This window comes from Eubalaena glacialis, chromosome 3 (genome assembly GCF_028564815.1).
Source record: "Eubalaena glacialis isolate mEubGla1 chromosome 3, mEubGla1.1.hap2.+ XY, whole genome shotgun sequence".
NCBI classification, from domain to species: Eukaryota; Metazoa; Chordata; class Mammalia; order Artiodactyla; family Balaenidae; genus Eubalaena; species Eubalaena glacialis.
This window is the reverse complement of record NC_083718.1, coordinates 142,570,387-142,589,207: the sequence shown is the minus strand read 5'-3', so window position 1 is coordinate 142,589,207 and position 18,821 is coordinate 142,570,387. Positions and strand designations below refer to the sequence as shown.

Below are 18,821 nucleotides of genomic sequence, written 5' to 3'. Positions count from 1 at the left end.
CTTAGCTCTAATGACCAATAGGACTTGGCCCAGATTGGTGGAAATTTTATCTCTAGATGTGCTTAACAAGGGAAACAAGAAGTCTGAGCAGTTTTCTCTGAAACAGAAAATCAAAGGAAGAGAAGCAGATGATGTCAACAAGGGGGAAAAAATCTGGCAAAGGAATTTGGTATTATTCCCTCAATTATCTGTGTTTTTTAAGAAATGCAAATCCTTCTCATCTTTTAGATGGTGCATGTCTCGTGTTAGGCCAGAAAACTTATGCCTTTTACAAGTATTGTTAAGAAATTTGAAATTAAGTAATAGTCCATCTAAAAATTTTAGTAAAGAATGTGAATAAATCCTTGGAGTTTGTGGTAAAGAAGTGAATTGAAGGACACCAGAAAACAAAATGTTCACTTGGATATATGAACCAATGAAACACCAGAACCACAGAATTTTTTCTCTCTAAACTAGAGTGAAGCTCTTAAATATAAGTATAAAAACCAACAACAAAACGTTCATATACTGTGAAAAGGATAGTTGGCTGAAGTGTGGTACCTGAGGTTCCAGATTTACACGGGATCTTGATGGTTTGTGCCTGAACAGAAGGGTTCTAGGGTGGGAAGACTACAAATGTTAATACTGTAAGAGCATTTTATGCATCATAAAATTCTAGACGCCCCACTGAGCCTGTAAAGACAGCGTGCTCTAAATGGTTTTCCACCACTTTTCTGGAGAACCCAATCCCTTCTATAAAGACTCCTCTTCCATATTTAGAGATAGAGGCACAGGAACATTTCATGATCTTTAGGAGGGTAATAGTGTGAAAAGTAAGATTGCAAAATGAACTACTTTCCTCCCCTTTCTACCTAATTTCTTTCTCCTGTGCTTTTAAAGACTAGGATATCTCTTTCTGACCCCAGAGCTCATGTTTAACTCAGAAAGTATACTTTACAAATGTCCTGCATGTTCTAATTTGTATGATGGAAGGAGAAAAGAGCTCATCTGAGCACCAATTTGACATCGTTTTATTCCAACAGTCTTTGGAAGCCAACACCCCTTCCCTTTTTGACTGTCTAAAATGCCCTTGCTAGCCAGATCCCTCTGCTAGCTACAGTGTTTGCACATTTCCTTGTTAATCAGCCGCGTAGGCTCGGAGACTGTGTGTTTTGGTGTTGTTTGTGTGTGCAATCTCGTGCTGCTTCCTGAACGCATGTGTCCCTTCCCTTCACAGCCTACTCGACACCCAGCACCTCCCCCGCAAACCGATTCGTCAGTGTTGGACCACGGGATCCAAGCTTTGTAAATATCCCTCAACAGACACAGGTGGGCCGCTCTCATCTTTTCTGTATGTGGTGCAGCTTGTTTTATTCATCAGGTGCATTGTAACTCGTCTTTCGGCACAACAGGCTGCATTTCCCAGCCCCTGTTCAGTCCCCTTTCCTCCCGACCCCTACCCATCCTGGCCCTTCAGCCACATTTCCATGTGTTCTTAGAAATCATGGAAAACAGTGCCTGCAATTTTTGCTTCTTGTATTGAGGGGGTAGGAGAGGAGGGTTTCTGTGCCAGAACTGCTTTTGCTATGGGAAGAAAATTTTCCCAGGCTGGATAGCGTGTGCTCCCTCTTTTAGGAATCTGTGCCTCTCTACATGCAAGCAGACAGAAGTAGGCCCCTATTGAACCTGGAAAGTATACTCTGGCTGCCGGCGACATCAGAGTGCATGCTGGGAATGGGGGGCCAGTCACTCTTATGTACTCATTATAGGGTCCCCAGGAACCTGGCAGACTTTCTAAGAGAAAGGAAAAAGAAAGGGTTCCTGAGCGCTGTTAAGTTGCTGGTGTTGGTACTGAAATAGGAGGTGTTTGTTACCGGCTTCGCTGGCCCCAGTGGGGTGGGAGGGGATTATGTGAATATAATGTCATATTTTGAGGTAGGTGATTGAAAAAGAGTATGCCAGGACATCTAGAGTTTGTTTTTCAATAGATAGTTGTGTTTTGTGCTAGTATAGGCCAAGGAGAAAGAATCTCTTTTAAAAGTTTTGAAATAGCTGCTGTTAACTGAGAAACAGTGAAAGACTTTCGGAATTCAAAGGTAGCATATATAAAGATACTTAGAGATTTGTGGAATAGAATTAGAGGCAAGTTTTGGAAGAAACTACTCTCTGATCTCCTAATTAGAATGTGACTGTATATTATCAGAATTGACGTAAAGAATTTTCTCTTTGAGGTTCTCAACACAGTGTTTGAAAAATTCTCCAAGATATTTTGTGCATGTGCCTTGGTATGTAATCTCCAGATGCCTAATTTATAACTATTCATCTTTGTTTGTAACACTATGAGCAGGTGCTTATGAACGAGATAGATTTGCTTTCCTGGGTCCGTTTGCTTTCTCTGCGAAGGGTTTTAGTTTATTGCTGTGTCGACAGCGTGGGTTAAACAGCATTGCATCTGAAGCCTTCCTTACACTGAAGCAGGGTCACAGAAAGTACAGCCTCAGAGGAGGCAGCTGGGAGGAGAGGGAGAGGGGAAGGAGGGAGGGGAGAATAAAGGTTAACTCTTGAATTTCCCACTTCTGCTGTTTCTTCTGAAACTGGCAGGTACATGGCATCTGGGATTAACATCGCCTATTCAGTACTCCCCATAAAATTGTTCAAGTTTATTGCTTATTTTCCCATACCTTCAAATATTTAACTGGTGAATTTGAAGTTGAATAATTACCTCAAAGGCATTACAGTAGAAAAACATTTCTTATTGTACTTTTAGCTCACATGATCAAGGTCAATGAGAAGGGGGAAACTGGGGACAGTAGCTTTACATTGGATGATTGCTTTTCTCAAAGCACCAGGGGGCTCAGGTTACTTCATTAAGAACCTCAAAAATGCAGTTTGGAAATGTCCTGTTTTGTATTTTATATAGTATTTTTATATAAGCTGTGATTCACTGAACTGAAATTGTACCCTGCATTCCATTCAATTTGTTTCTCTATAATCAAAATGTATTCTATTCCAACATGGCTTTGTTTCACAAATGCCTTATTTAACCCAGAAACTGAGCCTTCATGATGTTGACCACAAAAATTCAATTCTTAAAAATCCAGATTTTCTACGCATCTGTATGAATGATGTCATGTAGACCCAGTATTGGCATCTGGAACTGAATTTTTTGGGTTTCTGTTAAATATTTGGCATCATAGAGACAACAGCTTAAATGTTTTTTATCACAGTGACACCTGCCACTTTTGGCTTGAAGAAAGCCATCCCCAATTGTCTTATGAGAAACCGCGCTAATGGAGTTACTCTTTTTCCCCCAAAAAATATCCTGAGATAAAAATTATGTGCTCTAAGTATTTTAATATTTAGGTATATATATTAACTCATTTTTTTTTTGAAGGAACTACTTTCTGGAACCATTTAAAGTGGTAGGCATATATAGATATAGATCATAAAAATAATATTTTTAGGTAATCGTTTTGAGAGGACATCAGTTCAGAAGAGGAATTTTTACAGGAATTTTTTAAGACATAATTTGAACATGGCCTGCAGATTAGTAATTTCCTAGGCAAGCTTGCATTTTCCTATATAAATATTTTTGTTAATAAGGCATGAAATTTGTATTAATTGAATTATGGGAAAAGTTTTCTGGGAAAACAATATTTTCTTTTCTGCCTTTAAAGAAGTAAAAATTGAAGCGTCACCCAAGCAGATAGGTAAGCTTTATAAATGCAGGAGAGGTATCCTGCACAGAAATCCATAAACAAATACAAAATAAAATGGTCTCCCTTTTCCCCAAAGAAACCTCTTAAAATACTTGAAACATCAACCTGTAGAAGACAGATTAGATATGGTCCCTGTTTTCTCCAGCAGATAGAATTCCAACTAATGAATAGACATTTGAAGTAGGCAGCTTTCAGTTTATCATAAGACCTTTCTTTAAAAAAAAAAAAAGAGTTCTTTGATTATACATAGCCTCTAGTTATTGAGCATTTTCTATATACTAAGTACCTTAGGTACATTATCCAACGAATCTTGACAGCCACCCAATAGGATATATATAATTATCTCCACTTTATAGATTTGAAACCTGAGATCTGAAGAGATTGTTGATTTTCCCAAGGCCACACATGGTGAGGAGCAGAGCAAGAATGGATCCCCAGTTTTGTCTGACTCCAAGGCCTATGCTCTCAAACCACTGTGCTGTACTGCCTCATGGGCCGGTGAGCACCTTTCCCTGCAGATATTCAAACAGAGACTGATGCTCAACTCTCAGGAATACCACTGATGTATTCCCTGGTTTTAAATCTGAGATTGCACTAAAATCTAATCATGAGTGTATACCCCAAAGAATTGAAAGCCAGGTCTCCAAGAGATACTTGTACACCCATGTTCTTAGCAGCATTATTCACAATAGCCAAAAGGTAAAAGCAATCCGAATGTCCATTGACAGATAAATGGATAAACAAAATATGGTATATACATTTTCTTGTGTATATACCATTTTAATGTGGTATAATACATATTATTCAGAATTGAAAAGAAAGGGAATTCTGCAGTACGTCACAACATAGATGAACTTTGAAGACATTATGCAAAGTGAAATAAGCCAGTCCCAAAAGGACGAATACTATACGATTCCACTTATGTGAGGTACCTAGTGTAGTCAAATTCATAGAGACAAAAAGTAGAATGGTGGTTGCCAGGAGCTGGGGAGAGGGCAGAAAAGAGAGTTATTGTTTGGTGGTATAGTTAGTTTTATAAGATGAAAAAAGCTCTGAAGATGGATGGTGGTGATGGTTGCACAACAGTGTAAATGTCCTGCATATCACTAAACTGTCCACTTAAAAATGGTTAAGATGGTAAATTTTATGTTGTGTGTATTTCACCACAATTTTTTAAATGTAATCATTAGATAAACTCTTCATGGTCCTTTCTCCACTTGAGAGTCTAAATTTCTGTAAAACAGCCAGGAAGAGTGGATTGTTTATCAAAAAATCCACTCATTTTGTGCTCTCATGTCCAACACATAGTGGGTAGTCAGCAGATACGGGTTGAATCTAAATGATTCATAAGGAAGTTTAAAAATAGTGACTTTTTCTTATTACAGTCGTGATACATGTTAATTGTGGAAAATACAGATGGGAAAAATAATAAAAATCACTTGTAGTCCTACTGTTAACATTTCTGTCTAAATCCATCCAGACTGCTTCTATTCATACAAGTATATTTCAAAAATGAGATCATATTATATACACTGTTTGGTAACCTGCTGTTTCTTCCCCGTAACAATATATTATGGCCTTCTTTCCATGTAAATAGGAAAAATTGAATATTGGATTTTATTGCACCTATTCATCATCTGTAATGATTGGTAGGGAAAGATAGCATGGATAATTGAAAGCCATTTTTTCTCCTCCTTCCCTTCCAGTCTATCTTTTTTCCTCCAGAGAATTCCTCCCTTCACTGAGACGGAATTGCCTTCTCTTTAGCCTTGCCTTGAGCTAGTTTTCTTTCAGATTGCCTTCCAATTGCATTGTCTATCTCACCCCAGCTTTTGGCTCTTTTGGAACATTCCTGCCAAGTTATCTGTCCCATTCTTCTGAATCACTTGTCTGCTACCTCTGCTACTATCATGATTTGCCTTTCGTTTTCCGTATACTCCTCCATTTTGTAACTCATCATTAACATGGGGGGGTAGCCACCTCCTGACAGCCTTTAGAACACCCATCTGTTCTAAGAAACCGTGACCCCCCCCCAAATCTCTTATTTTTCAATATTGTCCACCATGACAGTTGATACTAACATATAGAAAAGACTCTGGGGCATAGAGTATTTACTTCACTTGGGACACTATTAATGTCCCCTGCACGCCCACTGAATGATATAAGAGAGCATGGCATCGTCTCAAACAGCAGAAAGCCAATGGCCATTTCAGTTGCATCTCATAATTTAATCTGATCCCTGAAAACGAGAGCCATTAAGAGGAGGCATTTATTTAGAGAAAAAAAGTTAATATTTCATCATGAGGTAATAAATAGAAATACCAATTCCCACACAGAAGGACTGAGCAAAGAACTCATTTTTATTCAGGTTCTAGTTTAATCAGAATGTTCAAATAAAATGCTTAACCTGCAGAACACCAATGAAGACTAATTCTTTAAAATGAAAAATGAGTGCAAACAATACTAGAAAACAGGCATTTCTTCCCTGCCACCCAAATCTATCACTGTTCTACCTCAACAGAATTGTGGTATCTGAAATGCTATTTAAAACCAAATTACCATTTGGGTTATTAGAAGAATCGCTTGGCATGGCATGGGCCTGATTTGTTGACAAAAAGGCACAGGTGCTGTAACCTTTGCTTAATAAATCATTTAGCTGCCTGACTCGCAAGCAGTGTGGCTGCCTTTGCCTCATGAAATTTACAAATGTATACACAAACCACACACTTCACTGTGCTGGAAACCTGCTGATCTGGAGAGGTCCCTGCAGAGCTAAATTATGGGCATAGCACCCGTTGTCTGCCTTTGGTGGGGATGCACAAGGAACATAGGGAGGTGGTGGATATGGAGAGCGTTTGGATCTGTTGCCATTCTGTGTGTCATATTCCTGAAACTCTGCCTAAGAAACCAAAGCTCAGGCAATCTGCAAAATGCAAAACTTCCTAAGTCCCTTTCATCAATCACTCATCATTTCTGACTATATTCCCAACACCTACAGAAGTCAGGGAATAACAATTCTCCTCAAGTTGTTCAAAGTCTAATAGAGGAAACAGATGTAAAAAATAATAGTAATGACAACAACATTAATAATGCAGTGTGATACCAGTTACAATAAGGATTTGCCTAAGAGGCTTTGAGACCAGAGAGCTGGGTAGAAGAACTTCCCAAAGGGTGGAAGGGACAGAAAAGGCTAGGTAGTTTTTCTGTCCTTGTCTAACTTTGGACTGATGATACGGCTCTGGTTCTTATACATTTTACCTTTTTTCTGTACTTTTAATTTTTGCCATGAGCTGGTCGATAAGGCTTTATCCCATCTTAGGTAGAGAGACACGCTGAGTTCTGTCTTCTCTGGACCAAGCAGATAAAATTAGAATCCTTTCCCACTGCTGGCATATCAGCCAGACCCCACCCCCCCCCCCAATCCCTCATTTCCAAGAAACAGCCCTTCTTGCGTAATGTGCTCACCCAGGACACCAAGCTCACTTGAGATTGCACTGCAGTTAGCTGAAGCCATTCCCTGCCCCCTCCCTGCCCCAACTGCAGCTGCCTGCCTGTAGGAGGTTAGGTACCACACAGAAGTTCAAGGAGCAGCCTGGATAATTTGCAAAGGCAGGAAACTCAGATTTCGTTAGAGAAAGGAAAGTAAAAAATATCCTCCCCCTTCTAGTTAGAATTGGATCTGAGCATTTTTGTTACAAGCCCATACAGCTGAAAACTCCCAGGATTGGAGAGGAATGGCAGATAAAATTCCATTTACTCCTAACTTTGAAAAAAGTTAATTGACCAAATGGGCATTTATTAAGCTCCAGTGCGTGCCAGGTTGTGTGCCTGCATTCCCTACAGGCCTCAGAGCCCTCTAAGATTGGTGCTGTTATCCCTATTTTACAGATGAGGAAACTGAAGTTTCAAAGAGTATACTTGCCCCATGGCAAACGAGGTAGCCAAGGTTTGAACCAGTCTGTCTCCAGAACTTCTCTCTTTCCTGAATACTATCTTCATCCTTAACCATTTATAATGAAAGGTTACTGACCGTTTTCTCTTTATAGTCTAAGATTGACTCATCCTCTTACATCAAGGAATAGGACCGACGCTGCACTTGGTTCTTCTGAAGACCTGCCCCAGTTTCCTATTAGCCTGCATCTGTGAAATCAAGACTGAGTTCATTCTCTCATCCTGCCTGGGAAAAAGACCTTTTCTAATGACATTAGTCTGCATCTGTGAGAACAGCCAGCCTCTGCCCAGAGCCCAGAGAGCAGAGCAGCTGAGATTGTGAGCTTTCCTTTCAGATCTTGGTTGGAGCTTTATTTCATCACTTAGCAGTAGTATGTGTGCTTCATTTTTTGTAGTTTTAAAAATTTTTTCTTTGTAATTCAGTTTTTCTAGCCTGGTTTATTAACTGTAAAATGGTGATAACTGTATTTATCTACCTTCTACGGTTGCTTTGAGTCTTAAATTCTGTTAGTGTAGAGAAAGTAAATGCTTGACACCTGTTAAATGCTCAACAAATAATAGCATTTGTTGTTCATTTGATAACTAAACTCATACTTAAACAGTATTTTCTGGATTACAAAGTATTTTCTCATTTGATCTTCAGAGCAACCCTTTGAAGTAGGCAGAGCCGTTATTATTATCCCCATTATACAGATTTAAAAACTGAGGTTTAAAGAGAGGGAAGTGACTTCCCCAGAACCACATAGCCGGGGGTCCGTAGAGCCAGGACACAAACCCGCTTCTGATTCCAGAACCCACACTCCCTTCAGCATGCCCCATCAGGGAAGGACTTGTATGCGTCCTCATGTGCTACTGTGTAGATATGGGCAGAACCTGCCCACCAAACGCTGGATCTAAAGTAACCATCCAGTTAGGACAAAATTAGGACAACACCTCCACAAGGTCAGAATCTCGTGGATTCTTCCACTAAGCATCTGCCCTAAAGGTACTCCAAAAGCCTCATTCAACTGGGCACATCTATCCTTGCCCTGCACCCCGTTTCTCCTCTTAAGCCAAATTGTGCCCCAAGGAAGAAGAGACTTCCCAAGGGGAAATCATGTCTCTGAGGGTGGCAAGGACTGTGGCAAATGAATGTACCCCCCAGAATCTGCGGGGAAAGGCAGTGCCTGGTCATTTTTTTCTCTTATGTTCTCTGCTCCAGCCGTAGGTGTTGAATAGTCAGCACCGCCTCGCGGAGATGTTACGCCTGCCATCTGCTCCCTCTTACGGTGGGCAGGAGCGACTCCCCCAGCTTCCCAGCCCCCACCCCAGCCTGTAAGTTCTTGCCACGTTCTCTTCGCAAACACTTGGCAGCTGACTCACGGACAGCCTATGAGACATGCTTAAAATGCATTTTTCAATAAACAGAACCGTTGTCTTTCAAGTTTTAATTGGGCAGCGCGTTTTAGTTGTCCTCAGCCACAAATTTCACTTCTGAACCAAGCAAGAGCCTCAGTTCTAGGTACTGGTCTCCTTTTTCTCCCTCAGTTTTTAGTACTTTGGAGATCCCATCATGTTTAATGGCATATTTTGGTTTGGTTTTAGCCTTTCTGTTTGTTTGTTGCCTTGCTCCAAAAAAATTTGGGGAAACTTCTTACTTGAAGCGAATTGATGATCGTTGAAAGAATTAAGGTGAGGTGCTTACGTGGGATCTGACACACAGTAGGTGCACAATAAATAGTGGTTCCTTTCATGCTTGCTTCTTTTCCAGTATTTAAATGAGATCAGTGGCAATGGAGAAGGGGAAGAGAAAAGGGAGATTTCGCAGGAAATTTTAGATTTCGTGGAAGAAGAGAAAGGACCAAACATCTGGTATTTATTTAATTAGCCCTTGAGATTGTGGGAAAAGTGGGATAGAAAATGAAGTGAGGGGAAAGATTGAAACAAGAAGCTGTGAATGGGTGTAAAGAGCTGAGAGGAGTTAGATCAGAATTTGATGATAGCCTTACAGTGAAGTCAGAAAACCATAGTATCAAATGCAGAACTGCCGTCAAAATTTCCAGCCCTGAAATGTGTCTTGATAATGATGTTTACAATCAGTGGAAGTTTCAGGATACTGAGGGAAATGCTCTTTTTTTTTTAAACTGAAATGTAGTTGATTTACAATGTTGTGTTAATTTTTGCTGTACAACAAAGTGATTCAGTTATACATATATATACATTCTTTTTTTATATATATTCTTTTCCATTATGGTTTATCACAGAATATTGAATATAGTTCCCAGTGCTATACAGTAGGACCTTGTTGTTTATCCATTCTATATATAATAGTTTGCATCTGCTAACCCCAAACTCCTACGTTATCTCTTTCTCACTCTCCCCTCCCCCTTGTCAACCCAAGTCTGTTCTCTATGTCTGTGAGTCTGTTTCTGTTTCATAAAAGTTCGTTTTTGTGTCATATTTTAGATTCCACATATAAGTGATATCATATGGTATTTGTCTTTCTCTTTCTGACTTACTTCACTTAGTATGATAATCTCTTGTTGCATCCATGTTGCTGCAAATGGCATTACTTCATTCTTTTTTATGGCTGAGTAGTATTCCATTCTATATGTGTACCACATCTTCTTTATCTATTCACCTGTCGATGGAAATTTAGGTTGTTTCCATGTCTTGGCTATTGTGAATAGTGCTGCTATGAACATAGGAGGTGTGTGTATCTTTTTGAATTATATTTTTGTCTGGATATAGGTCCAGGAATGGGATTGCTGGATCATATGGCAACTCTATTTTTAGTTTTTTGAGGACCATCCATACTGTTCTCCATAGTGGCTGCACCAACTTACATTCCCACCAGCAGCATAGGAGGGTTCCTAAGGGAAATGCTCTTGACGCTCATGGTCTGATTTCTTTAGGGGAACAAGGAAAAAGTCATGAATTGGAGAGTACGATAGACTTGTTTTCACGTCCAGGCTGTGCCATTTATCTGAGTGATCTTGGACATGTTACCCTTTAAAATTCTGTTTCCTTATCTATGAAATGAAGGTGATAAAGTATCTACCTCATAGAAGAAAACCCAATTAAGTGTGGCTTAAGCCAATCAGGTTTTTTTTTTTTTCTCACATAGCAAGAAAACTGTCAGTGAGTGGTTGTTGGCATTGTTTCAGCTGCTACATGATGCCAGCAGGAACCTTGCTCTTTCTAACGTTCTGCTCTACCATTCTTAGCATCCACAAGCAGGTGCCTCTGACTGCAAAATGACTGCTGCAGCTCCAGGCATCATACCCATATCCTTCCCCATTATTCCTCTTATATCAGGGAACAAAGATCCTGCCTTATTCCTTCCCTGTTTCCTGTTAGCAAATTTCTACTTGGGTCTCATTGACTAAAACTAGTCACATTTAATCTTTAGTTGCAAAGGATGCCAAGAAAGCCAACACAAAACTATCTTGATTGGCTATGATCATGACTCATTACCCAGGGTTGGTCACATTGTCCTCCCTAAACAAAATTGCAGAAAGAAGGGGCAATAGATAGTGGGTAGACTGTTAACAGTATCTGCCATCTTCCTTTTTCCCATTCCCTGGTAGGTTTCATGCTGTTTTCAACTCCTGTTCTTGCACTTGACTCCTTTCCTCTCTTGCTGCTTGTCTCCTTCCAGTGCCTTTCCTCCACACTCACTCCCTGTGCGTCTAGGAGACAGGTATCTGTGTGCATGTATGAGTGTACAGTGATCATCTCATTTCAGCCCTCTGTTGGAGTCCAGGATTTGGGCAGAAGTACTGGAGTTTTCTGCAGACCAGCTCCCACAGGGCTGGGTCAAGGTACTTCTGGTAAACGAGGACTCTGAAAAGGCTGCGTTGAAGGACATGTGCCTTTGTAATTGCAGGGGAACTCTGGGAAACAGTGCCCTCCGCGTGCCCTCCCAGGTGCTTATCAAACAGTCAGCAATAGGTTCTGGGTTTCTCTTTTATGACTTGGAACCAGATGCTTCCTTTGCAAAAGAAAAGAGCCTGGTTTTGCTGAGCTTGAGTCAACAGAGTTCAGAGAACAGGAAAATGAGTGCATTGGCCCTGCTGCATGCTCTGAGGAGAGAAGGCAGTACAGGTGGGGTTCCCACTTTCCACAAAGCCCCTGCATGTGAAAATCCCATACCGGGGAAGAATTTGCTTTACCAAATGTTTCTGCACTCTAAATAATGACCGTTCGCATTAGGAGGGGTTCCTTTAGGACACAGGCTTTCCCAGGCCTTCTAATGAGTCTAAGACCTTGAAGGTTCCACAGATACACACAGTTCCAAGGCCAGAGCCTATTGTCTAATGTGAGATTCTCAAAGATCTCACGTGAGTTCTCAATGATTCTTCCTGGACACTTTTCCCACACCCACTTGTTTACCTTCCTGTTTGTTTATTGAAGACGAAGACACATTCTTTTATCAGTGGCCTACGTTTTGGGGGTATAGCCTTTCATTGGAGCCTATTCCTTGAGTTACATTCCACAGTACAGGCTTCCCCCAAAATATTTGCCTGAGAATTTTTCCTTAGGCTTCACATCGCTTCCTTTATAGCAGAGACAAAGTAACTTAGCACTTCTAATTGGCTTTTCACTTTCCAAATGCTTTACACATTAACTAATGAACCACATGATCTTGTGATAAGCTGGATCCCTGGGTTGGAGCTGGGACACTGGGTTAGGACAGGCTGTCCTGGCCCGGTGTTCCTCGCCCTCACACTCTCCCTTCCCCGCACATGCTGCCACCCCTCCCACCCCCCTGCCCCCCAACCCCAGAATCGGAACGTGTTGGGCTCAATGGAGCTGCAGCCCAGGCACAAACATCCTCAGCACAGGGCAGCCTTGGGCCCACATGGCTCTGCCTTAATGATGTGGGAAGTGCCCAGCACTGCCTTCCAAGGCTGGATATGCTGCATGTTAAAGGAAATTTAAGGCAGCCTTCGTGGAACACAGGTTCTGCCCCTCTCAAGTACAATCTCCCATCCGTGGATCTATGGCCAAGTGTGTATGTGTGTGTATTGGGGAAGCAGTAGTACCGGGGGTCAGGGGTGGGGGGAATGGAAGGACAATACAATAGAAAGGTCTAGTAAGGGAACTGACCGTAGTGCATCTTGGTAGAGTAAAATGAGCACTGGACTAGGAGTCAGAATATCTGGATTCCTAGCTCATCTGTCCCACTCACCAGCTATGTGATTGTGAAACCAGAATTTACTGAGCACATACTATATCCCTGGTATCTACCACACCAGGGTACTACTGATATATATGATCCAATCCCTGCCATCCATTGCTCACAGACTTTTAAGGAGAAAAGTAAACAAATTATAGTAAGATATGGTAAGGGAAAAAGTTGAAGTATGTATAGTCTACAGGTAGTACAGAGAGTAGATAATTAACCCGGGGGAGAAGCAGGGAATTCATGGAAGATATTCTAGAGGAGATTTCACATGAGCTAGTTTGGAAGGAGACAGAAATAGTTCCATTCCAGGAGAGGGGAACAGCACATGCAGAGAAACAGTGGTGTGTGTTCAGAGAATTCTGTTTCATATGTTGGTTAATGTAAGGTAAATGACAGAGAATGTTGAGTAATGAGGCTGGCAAGTTAAACGGGGTCTAGTCTTGAATACATACATGCCTTTATACAATGATAAGGCACTTGGACTTTATTCTGCGGGAGATGGGAAGCAGGTGAAGGGCACAGTGGGATCTCTATATGTGAAGAAACCTTAACTTAGCTTGGTTTAACATGCATGAGGTCTGAGATTTTACAGGTAGTAGCAGCATAAGCATGACCTATGGTCATGAGGTACTCTCCTCTCCAAGGCAGTATAACATAGTAGAGAAAATAGAAGCTTTGGAGCCAGATGGACTTGATTTTGATTTATCTCAGTACATGACTCATATGGATTAAATTGTAACCCCCCCCAATTTCATATGTTGAAACCCTAACCCCCAATGTGATAGTATTTGAAGATGGGGCCTTTGAAAGGTAGTTAGGTTTAGATGAGGGTGAGACCATTATGATGGGATTAGTGGTCTTTTAAGAAAAGACAGGGAATTCCCTAGTGGTCCAGTGGTTAGGACTCAGTGCTTTCACTGCTGTGGCCCCAGGTTCAATCCGTGGTCGGGGAACTAAGATCCCATAAGACACGCAGTGCAGCTAAAAAAAAGAAAAGAAAAGACACCAGAGAGCATGCTCTCTGTCATGTGAGGACTCAGCAAGAAGGCAGCCATTTGCAAGCCAGGGAGATGACCTTCCCCAGGTACCAAATCAGTTAGAACTTTGGTCTTGGACTTCCAGCCTCCAGAACTGTGAGAAGATAAATTTCTGTTGTTTAAGTCACTCAGTCTATGGTATATTGTTATGGCAGCCTGAGCAGACTTCTACAGTGACCTTGGGGTAATTTTTAGCCTTTCTGACCCTTAGATGTAACATTTATAAAATTATAAATTAATTCCTGCATTCCGCTTAGAGTTTTGTGAAAATTCAATATGGTTAGAATGTAAAGCCCCCAGCACCCCATCCTGGCACAGAGAAAGCTGACGTGTGCTGCTGCCTTTTCACTCCTTAGAATGGAACCTCCGTCAGCACCAGAAGTGAGGCAGGATGCATCTCCTTCATCTTTGGGACCAGGCACCCGTGATTGCCGGTAGAGACATAGAAATGTTAATATGGTGAGAACCCCAGAGGTAATCTGGTAATTTTTCCCCTGGGCTGCGTCGTCTCTCCCTCCATCCTCCCATGTCCATTTTCCATAAACTGTGCCATTAATTCTCTCACTAGCTAGTGGAATGATATTTATTTATTAAGAACATACTTAGCAGACTCCCAAGGAGCAAGTTAAAGCTCAGCTAACAGCTTCAGTTTCTGGTTGTGAGGAAAAATACACTGAAGAATGTATATGGAGAGTTTCTATGTATGGTATAATTTCATATTAAAAAACTATTAAACTTTATGCTGGATGAGGGAGAGAAGAAAAAAATCCCAGTGCAAAAACAAGTTATGAACCTAGGAGCACAGTTTCTGAATGTTTATTTTGTCAGATACGCAGCTGACATGATTGGCTCTAATGGGGTGGTGATCCTCATTGAATTGCAGATGGCTGTGAGTGACTGAAATACCACCGGGACTTAAATAAGTGGTGCATACTGTGTTACTTAGGCTGCATCCTTTAGCCAAGTTGAAGGCTTCTTTTTCTCCATCCATTCCCAACACACACATGCACACACGGAACATGCACACACACGCGCACACACATGCATGCATCTATCCATTCCAGAAACTCCGTGTAGAGCCTTAATTTCCCATCTAGAACAATGCCGACTTGCCTTTCCTGACCTTGCCCCTTTGCCCTCTGCCACCAAAGTGCAGCCCCACCACACACACACACACACACTCTCCAATGCAGATAACGGTGTCTCAGATCAGTCTGCTTTGCTGCAGCATCAAGACCCAAATCAATTTATCGACTCCGTCAGAATGGCTGGTATAGTAATTGTTACAAGAGAAGAATGGAAAGTGAGAACGTGGCCACGTGAAAAATAAAAATGACGTTTTGTTCTTTCCTGTCCCCCCCTTTTTTGCTTCATAGATCTTTATGTGTTTACACAGCAGAGAGCACTTTACTTAAGTTAATCAGCTCCTTCTACATTATTAATTGTGACAGGGTGCTACATGACAGGAAGAGTATTATGGGAAACATTGATCTCACTCAGATGGCATGGACCTGAGCGGGTTTGGTATTCCTTCCCCCATCTCACTGCTTTGGGGTCCCATCAAATCACATTTCCCTGATTGACAACACAGAACACCTCCCATCAATACAATTGATTCTGTGAAAAAGGACAAGGAACATTTTTCAGCTGGAGATAGATGAATTATGGTGATGGTAAAGAGAACATTTCAGAAATCTTTCAGTTTAGAAACTTAAATTGGGAACTAAGGTACTATTATCATCCCAAACACAAGCCTAATTTATATCCTCAGAAAAATGCTACTATTAAAAGAAACTTACTACAAGTGAAAAATAGATTTAGTTGAAGCCAGCAGTGAACCTGAAGATATAATAGATATTTTTAAAAGGCCATCCGCTAATTTTTTGTGGGACATTTTTGGTTAAGTGCACATCTTTGAAAGACATTTCATTAAAGTTCAACTTTCATGGCTTATACCTGGAGACCCTAACATAAATCCTATGTGAATGGACAAAAGTGAGTGGGTGTCATTTGTGACCTGGAAATAAAAGGTCAACCATTGGATTTATAGCTTTTTTAGTGAAAAGAACATAAAGATTCCTGCCAACTGGAGTCAATCCATATTTTAATGTTTCCTAGTTAAGATTATAAAATCAAGAGATTAGGATCATGCTGTTCAGTGAAGGTCAAAAATTAAATGTGATGGGCTAAGTGTCATTCCCAAGAGGCAGAAGTTAATATTTTAAAAACCGTTTCAACCACTGGCAGTCAAGAAATGAATTTGTCCATGATCATTAACCAAGGTAAGGAGAAATCCCACTATTATTACTAAATTTAATGATGATTATTACACTAATCAACTGTATCGTTGAATTACTCTGCTGTTCTCCTTTAATGTCCCCAAACAGTAATAGTGGATTGATTGCTGTCAAATAATTCTCATATACAATTGTGAACAAGTCATGATGAGGGCTCGTGGATGAAGGCTTATTTGTGGGAAAGGAAGTTGTGGCTATTTTATGGATAAGAAAAATAACATAGAACCTTACGCTGCATATAACATTCTTCTAAGACCAAGACTCTGTGACACTACAGACATGTTATTAAGTATGATTCACCAGGACAAGTTTTTTAAATACAAAAAAAAAAAGAACATGCATTTCTTTTCATTATCTTTTTTTCTGTTTCATATTTTTGCCATCTTTTTCTTTCTTTGTAGGAAAAGAATCCATTTACAGGTCCTTTTCTTCTTCAGACTTGTAGAGCTCTGGATCCCATCTCCTTAGGATTTTTATTAAGGGAGAAGAAAGGTTCTTTAAAGGTGTTTATAGGATGACTCAGACACATGTACCCCATGCCATTTTCAAATCCATTTTAAGATGCTGGTATTTTGGGAAGTTACAGAAATTCAGAATCCTGAAGCTGATAGTTTTCTTAAAGATTGTCACCTCCACACCCCATCATTTTTCAGATATGACTTGAAGTGCATTTTGGAATAAAGTATGTATACTTTTGATAAAACAGCCCCTCCAGACAAGAGGGCCCAAGCTCAGGGAGTTGAAATGACTTGTGAAGCCACACAGCTAATCAGAGGCAAAGCAGGTCTGAGAGGCAGGGTTTCTGACACCAGGGAGGGAAGGGACTGGTAGTTTAATATGTGGCTTAGGATATGGGTGCACAGTTTCTATTTTACAGAGGTGTTTTATAGAAGTTCAATATCCATTAGACTGACCCAAGTGCATTGGAATCCTGAGGAACAAAAGCATATGCTTCCTAAGTTCACTGTGCAGAATTTATCTTCACACACTACCACCTGGTATTGTGTGCGTGTGGTGTGTGTGTGGGGGGGGAGTGTTTAAACCTGTGCTTCTGTCTGTGCTCTGGGGAGGCTTTCGGTGGCGTATTTTTCTAACTTCTGTCCTTCACAGTGCAGACAAAGGTTAAAACTCCCATCTACTTTCACAGGCAAATATTTTAAGGTACTTCTATAGGAGGCAGGGAGCCGGGAGGACCTTTGATTTAAAGTTCAACATTTACATTTGTAGTTTTGCCTAATTTCTGTGCTCACATTAATTAAATTGAAATTGTTTAATTAGAATAAAAACTGAAATTGATCATTAGGATTAATTTAACCTGATAGGCTTTGTGTGCTTTTCTAGACAAATATTATGAAATGTAGTGATAATGACACAGCAAGAGGTATAATTTCACATCTTATAATGATTTTAATATCTGCCAGTTGTTCTCTCTGGTATCTGGATAGCTCTCAATGTTGCCATTAGTTCCATCATTACCATTCAGCTAGGGCCAGGCTGTATCTCTCTGCTGGCTTCTTCCCAAATATTTTTTCCTGTCAAAGTCTAAAGATGTACCAAATTCTCTTCACCCCTCCCTCCTATTAACATAATCCTTTCCCTTAACCCACCCCCACCATCTTCCAGGAACGCTCTTTGCTTGGCTCTTCCCCTGGGCCTTGCATCACAATGACCTTTGTAAAACAAGAACTGCAGAATGACACTCCTTATGGAATTCACTAGTGCTCCTCAGTTCTGGGGACAGTGATGTCAAATCTGGACTGTCCCTCTGCACCCCTTCCTGGCTGCTTGCTTTAAATAAGAACCAGGCACAGAATTAAGCTCCGTAGTAAGATGAGGGATTGTACCCACTGAATAACTCTAAGGGAGCAGGAGAGAGAAGGCAGCTTCTCCAAGTGCCTAATTTGTGCCCAGGAAATAGCTTGCCCTCTTCATCCTGTGCCTTCCATGTAGCTCCATCCAACGAGCATGTTTCCAAATTGGTGGCCTCTGTTTCTAAAAGAAAATTGCTGAAGGATGAGAGTACTGTTTTGCCCTAAGATTCAGCATGAATGAAATAACATTAGATCTGCATCAGTCTACTAACACACTGATGAATGTAAAACTTTTTGAACTATCAGGTCAACTATCAAATTATTTTGTCTTCAGAAGAATTAAGATCTGCATGGATAGATTAAATCCTCAGGAAAATCTGCAAAGCATTTGAGTATCGAATTCCTCCCATCCACCATTTTGCCAGAGTTACTTAAAAAAAAAAAAAAAAAATTGACATTGGCAGTTATGTTTACTTTGTTTCCTGCAACAACCCTTAAGGCAGAAGTTCAAAGGATAGTGGAGAATGAGTCAAAATTGGAAAGATATTTATGAGTAAGAAAGAAGAGAAACGAAAACTAGACAAAGGAGAGAACATGTGATTCTCAGTAATTTGGGATTGAGTGACCAATGGTATAGTAGAGACTATCACATATGCAGATTATTATCTTTCTGCAGCTTGGCCAATCGTTCCTGGCCAAAGGCAGAGAAACTCTTAGGGTTGTGAGTCCTGATTTCATTCAGTCGTCATAAGTAAACTGCCGCCCCCAAAGAAACTAATTTTATCGTTCATTTCTACAGAATGTCATCTATGTGGATTCTACTTTTATTCACGTCTTTATCCAATAGAAGAAACTTA

General features: G+C 40.6%; 1 protein-coding gene across 5 annotated transcripts in view; it reads left to right on the top strand.

Annotated features, from left to right (window-relative positions):
* NFIA (nuclear factor I A) overlaps window positions 1-18,821 on the top strand; it is a 369,893-nt gene that overhangs the window by 337,558 nt on the left and 13,514 nt on the right. For 4 of the 5 annotated variants that reach the window (XM_061184139.1, XM_061184138.1, XM_061184136.1 and 1 more), the window contains one exon: window positions 1,217-1,308. The exons of the other annotated variant lie outside the window; for it this stretch is intronic. In XM_061184139.1, the coding sequence (XP_061040122.1) occupies window positions 1,217-1,308 (92 nt within the window). The remainder of the gene's footprint in view (window positions 1-1,216; window positions 1,309-18,821) is intronic. 5 annotated transcript variants of the gene reach the window in all.